This window comes from Aspergillus melleus (genome assembly GCF_016097325.1).
Source record: "Aspergillus melleus strain CBS 546.65 chromosome Unknown contig1, whole genome shotgun sequence".
Classification (NCBI taxonomy): Eukaryota; Fungi; Ascomycota; class Eurotiomycetes; order Eurotiales; family Aspergillaceae; genus Aspergillus; species Aspergillus melleus.
Genome location: NW_025763370.1, coordinates 3,589,940 through 3,603,269, shown reverse-complemented (window position 1 = coordinate 3,603,269; position 13,330 = coordinate 3,589,940). Strand labels below are relative to the sequence as shown.

At 50.2% G+C, this 13,330-nt stretch overlaps 4 protein-coding genes across 4 annotated transcripts; 1 reads left to right on the top strand and 3 right to left on the bottom strand.

Moving 5' to 3' along the window:
• Positions 1 to 610: 610 nt before the first annotated feature.
• On the bottom strand, positions 611 to 1,675 carry LDX57_001285 (uncharacterized protein; the record flags this gene model as incomplete). The annotated part of the gene is made up of 1 exon (XM_046082926.1): positions 611 to 1,675. The coding sequence occupies one exon, from the start codon at positions 1,673 to 1,675 to the stop codon at positions 611 to 613; it is 1,065 nt and encodes a 354-aa protein (XP_045938883.1).
• Positions 1,676 to 2,070: 395 nt separating this feature from the next.
• Positions 2,071 to 2,853, top strand: LDX57_001284 (PRP38 family protein; the record flags this gene model as incomplete). Its single annotated transcript, XM_046082925.1, has 1 exon — positions 2,071 to 2,853. The coding sequence occupies one exon, from the start codon at positions 2,071 to 2,073 to the stop codon at positions 2,851 to 2,853; it is 783 nt and encodes a 260-aa protein (XP_045938882.1).
• A 527-nt stretch (positions 2,854 to 3,380) lies between these two features.
• LDX57_001283 (heme-dependent oxidative N-demethylase family protein) lies at positions 3,381 to 4,760 on the bottom strand (the record flags this gene model as incomplete). Its single annotated transcript, XM_046082924.1, has 3 exons — positions 3,381 to 3,861; positions 3,940 to 4,405; positions 4,490 to 4,760. The coding sequence occupies 3 exons, from the start codon at positions 4,758 to 4,760 to the stop codon at positions 3,381 to 3,383; spliced, it is 1,218 nt and encodes a 405-aa protein (XP_045938881.1).
• Positions 4,761 to 7,738: 2,978 nt separating this feature from the next.
• WSC4 (WSC domain-containing protein) lies at positions 7,739 to 9,059 on the bottom strand (the record flags this gene model as incomplete). The annotated part of the gene is made up of 4 exons (XM_046082923.1): positions 7,739 to 7,756; positions 7,813 to 8,358; positions 8,602 to 8,888; positions 8,942 to 9,059. 4 exons carry the CDS (start codon positions 9,057 to 9,059, stop codon positions 7,739 to 7,741), a joined length of 969 nt encoding a protein of 322 aa, XP_045938880.1.
• Positions 9,060 to 13,330: the final 4,271 nt, after the last annotated feature.

The following is a 13,330-nucleotide window of genomic DNA, read 5'->3' as shown; positions in this document are numbered from 1 at the left end:
CCGTTCGCACCCACTGTACACTACCATTACTATATACCTTGGTGCAGGCTGTCCATTATCCGGTCCTACTTCCCTTTCTTGTGCCGGGCGTTTACCGTTCGTCCCCTTCTGGACTTAGCTATTTGGTTTCTCTCTCTCATGGCTACCTAGTCTTCATTCACTACTATCTTCGAGATAGGGCGATACCCGCGTGGCGTTGCTTTTCTACTTCCATGTATCACTGTTATGCTGACGATAGCGTTATAACTGGACCAGGCAATACAATTAGAGGATATGATTTGATGATTTTATACTCCAGGCTCTAGTCGATACTAAAGCTTTAGTCGAATCGAGTTCGATGACGACGTAATCGCGGCTTTCGTGATAATGGTTCGATCGATGCCACGGTCCATCGTGGAGATTCGATCTCATACATGCATTTATAAGGATACAGAAGAAGATAAACAGAGATAATATATCACACCATAAACAACCACCAGACATGAATCAGTCATATACATCATATCATAAAAGACCATTTACCAGTCATCCCAAGGCCCCCAAAAAAGGAAACTGAACGAAACACCACCAGCAAGCGAACTGAAACCAGAGAAACAGACAAAAACGAAAGCTACAAATCATCATCATGCACGTCATCAAAATCCAGTCCCTCGCAGACTTGATACTGCTGGGCCCTCCAAGCGCCAAACAGCGGGTTCTTAGCCCACTTGACATGGCCATCATTGTCATGTTCAAAGAACACATACCCGGGCTGTGTCTGGACATCTTCATCTTCATCCTGCGAAGAAGACCGCGCCCCCTCCGGGCCCGTGACTAACTTCCCAAAGCCCGGAAGCGCGACATTGGGCACATGGCCACGCGCCTCGATGTGTCCACTACCGACATTATTAACGGTGATCAGATACACCGGAGGTAAGGTCGCGTCGCGGTCCGCTCTGAGCGGCATGGGGATCCAAGCCTCGTTGTTGAAGGACTCCGTACGGGACGGGTCATGACGCAGAGGCAGCGGACGGGAGAGAAGCACATCGTCCAACTTCCCCGTGTCGAGCAGCATGCCCGGGGTCTGGACGTACAAGACGCTGTCGTACTGCATGAACTGGATCTGGCCGAGCCGGAGCAGCTTGGTGTCCGTGGGCGCGTACCCGGCGGAGGTGGCGGCGGTCATGTCGATGGGGAGCAGCCAGATGCCGTATTTGAGGCTTGCGTCGCGCAGCAGGGACAGTGCTGTCGAGACGGGGTGGGAGAGCTGGTTGGTGGCGGCTAACATGTCCCATTCCTGTGGGTACATGAAGAGACGGTCTTGCACGGCGGTGTTGTTGGAAGCGAGCTGTTTGAAGAATAGGATGGCCGAGCAGATGTTGGATGGGTCGGGGGTGGAGAGGAGTTGGAGGTAGGCGTAGTTTCCGCCCGTCCGGGATTGGGTGACAGTATTGCCTGCGCTGTCATCGAGAACGAGGTCGGATAAGAGGCTTCGCTTTGCGCCAGGGAATGACGATCCTGCTGATCCGTGGCCTATCTTGGGATCTGGGGGTGCTGGAGGGCGAAGCGCATGCTGGATGTTTCGGACGGATTGTTGCTGCAGCGTGTATCCGGAGAGAAAGAGGAGGATGGTGAAGATGGAGATCACCCCTGTCGACAGAATGACTGAGACAGTGGAGGAAGTGAGAAGCACCATGATCTAGATTGATTCTAGGGTTGTCTGCATTGGTTGGTATGTATGTTGTCTGTCAGTGTCGCAAGTATGTGTGTACTGAGTATGTAGATGGCTCTCTCTTGGCGTGAAAAGCAGCAGCGAAGTCGCAGATATGCAGATTCCCGTTCAATTGTAACTCTTTATTCAGTAAAAACAAATCAATCTCGTCAAGTCATAAATCATGCAAGAATCAAACAAACAAGGAAGATGATGTCGTTCTTGTTTCAGCACGGGTCCGTTTACTCGACGGTTGTCGGCGCGACTATCGATAAGCCGCGTCTTGGCACCGTCCCTGATCATCATCTGTCAGGTCTTTTCCCTTCTCCCACTGCCGCCTCACCCACCACCAAACTAACTACCACCACCACCTACCAACAATGGCATCCCACCGTGCCGATGCCAGCACCCTCCTCGACAACCGCGGCTACAAAGGCCCCCTAATCCGCGGCGTCAACCCGGCCACGCTCTTCGAAAAAGCCGTCCGCGACCGCATCACAGACTCCTACTACTGGAAAGAGCAATGTTTCGGTTTAAACGCAGCGACGTTATGCGATCGCGCCGTCGAATTAACCGCCATCGGAGGCACGCACGGGGTGGCTGAGAAACCGACTCCGTTTCTATGTCTCGCGTTCAAGCTCCTGCAACTGAACCCGGATCGCGAGATCGTGCTCGAGTATTTGAATTTCACGGACCCTCTTGGCGAAGACGATGAACGAGAAGGAGCAAGAGGAGGGGAGGGGGAAGGGGCGCATAACGAACTCAATCCGGAAGAACAGGCGCAGCGCAGCGTGATGAAACAGAAAGGCGACTTCAAGTATCTGCGCGCGCTGGCGGCTTTCTATATCCGGTTGACGTTTGACGCGGTCGATGTGTACAAGGCGCTGGAGCCGCTGCTTCTCGATTACCGGAAGTTGAAGCGGAGGATGGGTGATACTGTGGTCTTGACGTATATGGATCAGTTCGTGGATGACCTGTTGACGAAGGACCGTGTGTGCGGTACTAGTCTGTGGAAATTGCCGTCGCGGACACAGTTGGAGGACTTGGATCTGTTGGAGGAGCGCGAGAGTCCGTTGGCGGCGGAGCTGGAGGAAATGGATCGGGAGAGCGAGGATGGGGAGGCGAGTGAGACGAGGTCGGCGAGGAGCGCGGGCGATGATTGAACTCTCCGTCATCGTTTGGCGCGTTTTTCGTCAATTTCACAAACTTGTCGGCTCGTCAAGGTCAAGTGTCGGGGCTTGATTATGAGTTCTCGCTCGCTCGTTGGGACCTACAAAGTCGATAACTCTTTCCCTCCTTAGGGAAAGGCAAACCCGGTGGCCAATCTGCGCGCCTCCGGACAGGGCCACTCACACCAACGACCCATGCTCTACCGGCTTGTATTGGTCGGTTATACTCAAGGTGTTCCAACATGGGACGCACGATATCACTTCGCAAACCTTGACACTCAGGATGAGATAATGTTCATGGGAAAGGCCCGCCCGACTTTTGCGGCTGTTGGCACGATCAGTATACTACAATATCTGGACATCTACCCGGATTATTGCTGAATATCCATATAAATTTGGACTTGTGCTTTGTTCTGTGACGCTATTTTCTTGATATCTCGTGTACAATCAGATTCCCTCCTGCAAGCAAAAGCTCCACCCAATCCATCAAGAGCTCCATGTATAATACCCTCAATACTTCTTCAGAACCCTTGCTGTCGGTGCCATTTTTCCTGCCAGCCCTTAAACCACGGACTATCTTCCAAAGTAGCCACCTCGCAGCCCTTCGCCACCAGCCCATACTCCTCTTGCTCCCTCGCCCACTCTTCCAACTTCGGTAAAACGACATGCTCCACGTGCCATGTACTCTTATATTCCAACAAATGTCTCTTGCCATTCTTCAATATCTCCGCCAGCAGCGCTGGTACGCGCGGCTCGTCACGAAACTCCGTAACAGGCGTGAAGAGCGCCTTGAAGTTGAAGACCACAGCCCCCGAGAGGGGAAGACGTCGAAGAGTCTGCCAGTCGACGCGCAGATGACAGTCTTCGAGGCGGAGGTTCGGGTCTTGGGACAGCCGCAGCGCCTCGTGAGGGTCGTCTTTAGGCATGTATAACGGTTGTCCTACTTCCAGGCCCCAGGAGCCTCTTTGGATCGGCTTGTCGGAGGGCATTTTCGTGAAAAATCTGTGAATGTCTCAGTACCAATAAAAGTGATTTTACCTCGTCGAGAGACGGGTGTTCCGTCGAGCATAGAGACCCTACCGATCCATAGAAAATTGCATTTTCTCTTTATAATCAGGGATTGGCTCGTGGATTTCATGAAGCTGAAGACCAATCTTGGTGCCCACGTTCCAGCCCAACGCAGAGCAGATCAATCCCGCACGCAGAAAGTAATTGCCCGTCTGGTCGTCCCGCAACATGATGCCGAAGTCTTCGGGGATGTTGTCGAGTAAGATCTCCAAGGGGTGTTTGGATCGGACGTCTTGCGCTGTGCCCAGGATTTTGTTATGAAGGATGCGCTTGTCCGACAGGGAGAAGTATTGGGGATAGCGAGCGCAGACAAATTGCAAAACCATTTCCATGAGTTCTTTGCATGCTAGCTCGGAGCCAGGGAGAGCTGCTAAGACAGAACTTCCGTGTTTCGCGTACAATTCCTTTCGCTGGGTGATGCGCTTCTTGTAGGTATTCTCGAGCTCGATCCACCAGTCTGTTTCCAGTTTTGTGAGTGCTGCAAGATGTGCAAGATCAGTTATCTTTTACCTTGTCTATCGACAATCACGTCAGTCGACCTGGGGGGGAAGAGGAAGCATACACATGGTCTGATGATAAGCCCACCTGAACGGACGATACGGTCTTGGTAGGGCTTTATCGATGTCGAATTCCGAGTATGCCTGGGGCAGAGGCACGCCACTGAGCTCTGCGTAATCCGGAAAATCGCCCAAAGCCTTGATATCGGATAATGAGAATCCCATCGGGGTATACTTTTCATCTTCACAGGTCCGGTAATCCGTTGTCATCGGTAGAATCTGCTTGCGAACCTCTTTCTCATCCACCCCTCTGGACGACACACCTTCGATCTGCATATTGGCCAGAACATGTCGGCGCTGGGGCGGGAGAACATCGGCATGGTTCGTTTTTGATGCAGCGTTAGCGGGCGATTTGTTATCCGGGGATATTGTCCGCGGGGGAGTTGCCCTCGATGACGTTCGGTGCCGATGGAGATTAATTCGATGCCAGGTTGATTTGCCTTGTATTCCATCGACAACAATGCATAATCCTGTCAGTCCGATCACAATGCAGCCCAGAAACCAGACATTTTCCGGCAGGTTTAAGGAAAACATGGTCAATCAGTCCATAGGATGAGAAAACGGATAGTTGAAGGGTTATGAATTGTTTGACGCGAGACAGAGGATACCAGGACATGCAAGTATTCAAGAGCAGGGCCTGTCAATCAGAAATAAGATCAAAGAAAATAAAAGGTCGAAGTCTGTTCAAATACTGTCAAAAGCAGGGCACAGAAAATCGCCCTCGCATCAAATAACCCTAGACGGACTGCAAAGCAAGCTATCCCGGATCAATCGCATAAAACGTCCCTTCAGGGTAGCAGTGACACAAGCGCATTAACCCGGCCCGGATCGGTGGTGCAGATATGACGATAAGGGCTCTGGGGAAGCTCCCTGATACGGCCACTGTCCTTATCTTGGATGCCTTCTTATGGACGTACCGATCGACCTTCCGAGGCCAATGTTAGGGTGCAAGGACGGCATATAGGGGAGGAGTGGTCCGCTAATGGCCGTTGTGCATCGGCCCTATAGACCTATGAAAGAGCAGTATATCAAGGTCAGCTGGCACTGCATGTGAAGCATGGGTTGCATTGCATTGGCTCATCGTTAGAAGGAAGAAGACATCGTGGTGGCTTTATTCCTGTCTGGTACGCCATTGTTCTGCTGCAATGCAATATGAGCAATGAGCACAGTGGCTGGAAGCAGGTCCATATTTTAAGACAACTTCTTGTAGTTCATGGTGTTCCATCTTCTTTCTAAATAGGCGTATACGAGCTCGATCATCGATAGGTACCCTCCCCAGGCCATGTCGTGCTATGCCGAAAGTGAGGGGGGTTCTCACCAATGCATAACCTACACCTAGTCAACACCATTTGTGATTTGTCCGATCGTGTTGAAGTGATGTAATGACTTCAGATAAAGAGAGATCAGCGAGGGTCAAGTTAACTGAAGAGGCAAAAATAGAAGGGCCTAGCATTTCCCGAAAGGGTTAAATTGTCCTGCTCATTGACGAGGGTCACATGTCTTTCTTTAGTCAGGGATGTTCTACGGAGTACCTGAGCATCGATTAACTTGAAATTGGCATTTAGCCATCCTTTTAAACAGCCGACACCAGCTATTTTATCATAGTTCTAACTAACTATACCTTGTACTTTGGTTCTCTATCCATCCGACGAAAGGATAGAATGATGGCATGATGGCCTTTGTTATCTGCAGCCTCCAACGTTGTAACCCACCTCTGTTGTATCTATATGAGCTCAAAGCCACAGCTGATATCTTAAGCCAACCGTCATTCAAACCCAGAAGAGCCCCAAAATCAATCCTCAAAACACAAACTCACAACGCTGACGATAAAAAGACAGCTCCTACAAGATCATCGGATCCACCTCTCTCAAGACAAATCAACACATCCACAACTCTCCGCAAGTAAGGCGTATACCAAAGCCAAGCCACGAGCATTAGCGTTATCTGCACATCATCCTCAGACGCAGATACGATCTGATCTAAACTCTACATTGTCATATACAGATGACACGAGAGAACCGAGCTCTCTACTCAACTACGAACTGCAGACTCGGACTCTACCTGCATGCGTTGTTCATCGCAAAAGCCTAATCAACGGGAAATGGTAGCCACTCCTTATACCGGGTTCAACTGCAAGGCAATTAGAACGCACTGGGTGATAGTGCGGGAAGCGTACGTATCCGTGTCGTGTGCATTGCCCGTGCTTTTGTCATTCTCTATATGGAGATGAGTATTCCACAGTATGTTGAGCGTAATACCGCGCGCTATACCGGAGACGCAAGAACTTGAATTACTTGATAGTGGAGAGGCGTCGTCACGTCGGCGACAGCCGGGAGGGACCGTTGTGTGAACCACGCAATTACGGCAAGTGGATACGATAGATAGTGAGGGCCGTGCCATCGAGTCTGGACCTTCATTTCTTGGAACAGGAAATATGGCACTGTGTATTGGCATTCCTGGGGCCTGGGCCTTTTGTTGAAGCAGCGGCTTCATATACACACGATGAAGACACCCTGTATAATGTTTCAAGCTGCTAGCATGGCTTTGAAAGCAGCCTTGTAAATTCATGCGAGCTATCACGATATGCAAATAGTAAGATTACACACAAATTGGGATATCCCAGACAACTCTAGCGCTCGAAAATAACCCCAAACACCATTCAAACACACTCAAGAGCGCCACCCGTCCTAACAAAACAATCACAGAAACAAATATGGAACCAGACCAGAGAGAAGCAAAGGAGAAGAAACGATGGTAAGTTATTGGTAGGAGGATGAAGGGGAAGAAAAGGAAAGTATGCCAAACACGCTGATGAAATTAGTGATGTATGTACGGTGGCTGTTGCCAGTGTGTTGATGTACACGGATAAGTTCCACAAAAGAAGTTGGTCGAGATGATACCAAAGCTGATGGCACAGTAGTACTTCATGTAGCTACCTTTGTCGCGGCGTTTTCGAAAGATTCGTCTTTCCTCGAGGTGAATACAAAACAATAAATTATCTTTCGGAACTGGGGTTTGGGAGGCTCGAGGCAAGGCTGGGAGCATAGCGCGGCGAGGCAGCTCCAGGGGAGCCGAGAACGGCGACAAGACCAAGAGCGTATCCCATCTCCAGTTCAACAGGTAAAAGATAATACGAAAGATCATGTGACAAATGGGTATCATAAAACCGCTGATTTCGGCGAAACACGCAAATCGAGATGAATATGAGAATGCAGAATGCGAATAGGAGACAATGTGTCGGAGATATGGACCGATCAGTCGGGATTCGTCAACTGTGATGGACTGTTAGCCATACGTGTGCCTGTGCATAACTCAAATTAGAGCTTACCCGTAAGACTGGTCGCGAATAATCTTGATCATCGGCAAGTGACACGCTACTGTTGCGACGGCCAGTGGGCCAAATCGACGCATCTTTCATGCGGTTGTCGGTGTATGCTGCGGGTGGCATACGGGGCGCTATCGATGAACCAGCAGACAAGGTGTGGCTGTGATTGTCCGAGAACATGCCCTTCATGAAACTCATTTGCGAGCCCTTGCTTGCTCTTCCATCCAGCAATATGTTTTGAACGCTGGGATCAGGACTGGGCGATCGCGATCGACGCTTTGCTAGGAGGACCATGAAAATCAATGCCACGATGGCAGCGCAACCACCGACAGAGCCCACGACGACGCCGGCTATAGTCCCTCCCGCAAGGCCTGAGCCGTCGTCATCGTCATCGGAGGAGGTCGGCGTCGGCGTTGAAGTCGGGCCAGCGCCTCCTACTGTGATGGTTTTTATTTCGCCGCCAGCATTGGTTTCGACAGCAACGGTATGATGCCCGGTGGTGGTGGTAGACGTGCCCGAAGTAGTGGTGGTTGAGCTGTCGGATTTTGTCTGTGGAAAGGTCAGTACAACGTTAACTCACGTAGACGGCACAGTCAAGCAGGCGACAAAATCGAGAACAATATAAATGAAAATAAGAATATTTTATGCCCAAGCCCAATCCAGTGATGACTGCATGATTGGCCTCAAGTCCGTGCACCGAGCATCACATGCTGCGGGATACAAACGACAGACGACGGCTTGGCATGAAAAAGTACGGATCGGGACATTCATGGGAAGATAGGTAATACTGACCGAGGTTTCTTTCTCGGTAGTGCTTGTTGCTGTCTTGGGCGCAGTTGCTGTACCGGTTGGCATTTGGCCAGACATCTCTAGATAGGCAAAGAGTCCCTTGGACGCGTCTCCGCAACTGTCATCTGGATAACCTGGGCAGCCGGTGTCGCATTTCTTATCGTCCACAGTAGTCGCTTTATTCGGGGCGATATTGGAGCACCAGCACTGCTTGCCTTGAAGGATCCCGAAGGCCCATTTTCCGGTGCAATGATCTATACAAAGGCCGTTCGATTGAAAAGTACTGCTATCTGCACAACAGTCAGCATGGACCACATACACATCGCAGAATTGGACCGCTTACTTGCGGCATTTGAAGCCCCGGTATTGACCGAAGCACAGTAGTAGATATCTGAAGCCGAAAGCACGACAGTCGGCCACGAAAACAAAGCGAGCAGCGAGAGAGCTAGGCTGAAGTGCATGGCGGAGAATTTGCCCATCGGGGCGTCGTATTTCGTTGCGATTATAAGTGGCGCGACCAAATTCCTCGTTCAAGGACAACCCGTCCGATAATCGTCGATATCTGAGTACACATTCACAGAGGCGGACCGATGTCAAGCGTTTGCGATATTCACCGGTCGAGTCTGTAATCGTCGGTCGGCGGGGGTAGGCGGGTCAAATCGTCCACGATCAAACCACGACAGTCAACAGATGAATCGCCTGCTTCATCGATAAGAACAATAAAACCGGGTAGGATTCGAGGCCAGCTTCAGAGAGGTCGGGTAGGAATTCCGTGGTAGGCGATCTTCTTAACTCAAAACGAAGGTCAGTCAATCTTTGATGCCGATCAACCACGGACCTAATGACGCTTGCCAATCGGTCCGAGGATTCGAGGAGAGCACGACATACCAGGGAAAACTAAATCGAATCAGTGTTCCCCCAATCCCTTAACAACCAAACACCAGTTTGGATCGCTATTCACGATAAGAGTCGAGCCTTTTGGGGCAGAACGAAGGACGAGAGCAAGACTGCGAAGGGTTTAATGCATCGTCACCTTCTGACCGCAGAACGAGGGTTGGTCAGAGGAACAAGGGGGGTGAAATGCAGTCGTTATTGATGACCACCCGGATGACAAAGGAGCAAGTGAAGGTCAAGAAGAGAGAATGACAAAGAGAGGAAAGAAAAAGAAAGAGACGGAGTTAGATAGCAGCGGGTGGGCAAGTGCAAGATGGGGGGAGAGAGCCGAGTGGTAAGGTTGGTAAGACTAAGTAAGAGTGAAGGACTAAACTAAGAGCAAGAATAATAAAATCAAAAAGAATAAAATACGGAGGCCAAGCGGGTTTCCAGGCCCGGCGTTCCACCCGCACGGCCAGTCAGCGTTCTAGAAAGATGCCGGTAGGCATCAGGTATGCATGCTAGCAGCCTACCTTAGCACTCGGTGGACTGTGCTAATAATGTACAGTGTATGCTGCCTCCCAGGAAGTACCATGGATCGTACCGTATAAATCCAAAGATACCGGCATACCCGCAAGAGGTGGGGGCTTGGGAGCCCGGTTTAGGTCTAGTTTCAAGGACACTTTCGACGAGGCTCCCGTCTGTTACTCTGTTATTCTCGGTCGCACTGGGCTGGAGTACGGAGTATGTACTCAGTATATCCTCAGTATGTATACTTCTACTGCCCACCTAGGCTGGAACTCTAAAGCATTCTGCTGAAACCATGACAGATGGCTAATATGTACCGTCAACAAGGTCACTGTTAAGGGGTATGTAGCAGTAGAAGCGGATCCAACCAACTTATCCATTGTTTGGATCGTAACCGATCCGGTAAGTAATAATAACTCCAGGCAGATCCATACCTGACCCAAATTGTGAAATACCAATTCCGATCTGCTAGGAGCTTTTTCCTAGTCAGCATATGCTGACGATGTGGCGCCACCTCAGGAAAATATCTGCGAGCCTCTTCCATGAAACCAGGCGATCGAGGAAGTTCTCGCGACATAATCTGCGGTGGTATGTCTCTGGAATTGATTCATTTTCTTCAGAAGGAGCAGGTAACTCTGATCGAACTCCTGCCTACCGGAGTACTCAGTATGAACAACCTTGCCTAACTCTCTGCAACATCTCCCCGTTCCTCGAAAGGTCCAGACCGGGAAAAAGAAAATAGAAAAGAAAAAAATAAAATAAAATAAAATAAAAAACAGATGTCCGCGTCACTCTGTCTGACACACGGCAAGCCACGTATCACGGCGTACCACTTCTTGTTTGGTCTAACCAAGCCACTTCTCGCTCCCTATCAACCTTCCCAACTACACCGTTATGACACCAACAGATACCCTCCCCCAAAGAAAAGGGATCTACCTGACTGCTTCAGCCACTCGACTGTCGAGTAATAAATCAGTACACTCTGTAACTTAGTATGTGAAACAATGCCATGGACGCAGATCCTAGCCCTTTAATTGGCCTTGGCTGGGGCGCAACGGAACGATTCCAAATATTACTGGATTGTTTACTGTGTATGTAGTATGTACATACCATACGAGGGCTGGAGGATGCAAATGCCTTTTCCTGCTCTCTCCAGTATCCACCCAGCTCACCTCAGATGTCCCAGACTCCCAGTCAACCTGAGGATTTGGAGTTTTGGACCCGCGGTCGCACAGGACAACCTCTGATCGGGGGGAGATTCTGACAAGTGGAGAGCCTGTCCAGTCGGCAACTCGTCAACAAATGGTTTTGGCCCGGCCGGAGGTCTAGAAGGAAGATAGATGCACCACGGAGCGTGTGCTCTGTCTGATGTAGATTAGTTAGTTAACTATTCGGCTTCCTCCAAGGCCACGCCGGCCAAGCCGGTAACGCCCTGTATTGCAGCCAACCATGGAAGTGGAGCCGGCGGTTTCAGCCCGGCCTCCCGTCCCAGAAATCCAAGGATAGCAACGCGAAGAGGATCCAGTGAGATCCACGCGAGACGAGCCATGTCAAATCGAGTCTCGTCCTTTTTTACCTGTCCACTGCCGTACGGTGAGTATGAGCAATCATACATCATGTTTACGTGGACTTGCTTGATCATAGATCTAGACCTCGCTTTCTAGACCTGGATCTCCCAAAGCAGCCATCCCATTCGTTCCCCTGTCCGGAAAATGTGCGGTATATAATCTGGCATGCCTGCGATTCGCAGCGACGCGGACGAGAAAGAACGATCGACAATTCCTCCAGGCCGAACATGATTCAAGGGAGATGGCAGTCCGATTCGACCAGTATCGTTATGATGGACTGTTTGTTATCTGCTCGTCGGGTCCATCCACCAAATGCTCAAGGGCGGACGGTCAGATCCAGATCCAATGAGATGCGTTGATGGCATGCAGACCAGCCACCTCCTCAGCACATTCAAACGTGATGCGGACTCCGGCATATTTCCTACCTGGATTGGGAGCAATGGCCAATGTCCCAGACAATCCATACTCCGTAGTGATCCCTACGGCCCGAAGCGGAAGACGATCAAGAGTTAACCTGCCAGGCCGACATACCGATGCGCATACCTGCTCCTCGGTCGCATTGTTTCTCAGAAGGTCCCCTGCTTAGATAGTGAGCAAAGAACACATGGTTGGTCGCATGATAACGACAACAAGATGCTTACTTCTGGTGGTCAGTCCGATCTGCATGTGCTCTACGCACCCCATCCCTGGAGTTGCGCCATGCTACGGTACCAGGTAGCCTTCGAACGGGAAACTGGGAACTGGGAAGCAATCAGTCCATGCATACATCTATCTGCCATGGTGATTCATGCGACATCAATTCTAAACCAATCAAGCGAGCACGATCCACTAGTCTCAGAACAGACTCGGAGCTAAGACGAACGATGACGCCAGCACATGAAGCATCATGACCTCTGGTCCGGATAGCGAGCCATAACCCCGCCTTTTGGTCTTGTTTGTTGTTCTTGAGCGGAAGGAGCATGCGATGCAGTTGGTACGTTATTCTCGCAACTTATCGCTAGCTTCGGCGGAGTCCGTTTCCACCTCGCGAAAGAATGCGCCTAGACCAGTAGGCATTCAACGGATGCATCCCTTTGGCGAAACTTTGATGTACTTCAGAGTACGGTGTTTGCGACCGCGGAATAGACCAGAAGAGAAGATGCAACCCAAACCCCGCTTTCCAGTATAACGATTGGGATACAGAAAGTATCATGTCAAGTCTGAGTTGTTACTTCAAGTGGCTTCGTGGTGGCATGCCATGTAGCCTTCCATGGAGGGGTTCCTGACTTCCTGATTATCTTCAAACTCTACTGTCACTATCAGGCCGACGATCGCCAGACAATCCCAAATCTTGCGCGCACCCTAGACCAACCCGTCAAGGCAAGGTGCAAGATATTTGTTTATGACCCGAGTGTTTACATTCCTTTACTGACTCTGTAACGCGCTCCAATACCTTATTTTATTTTCGCCTATCACCCCACCTTATCTTGACCTGTACAGGCAACTGTCCTGTGTCTGCTACAGCCTGCGTGAAGAACACCAAGATAAGACAGGACAAAATCAACGCGTTAAAATCAAGAAGTATCACAATATCACAAGCCCTTCTGTATACCTAGTTCTAATGAACACTCCGCATTGACCTAAAAACCACACAATCTTAGCCGACATACCTGAGTCAAGATCTACCTCGAATGGGCCATGTCTCTCGGTAAAGGATATTGTTAATTAAAAGCCCAAGGCGACATGTCGTCTACATGCGACAAATTTCGCTTTTGAATAATACA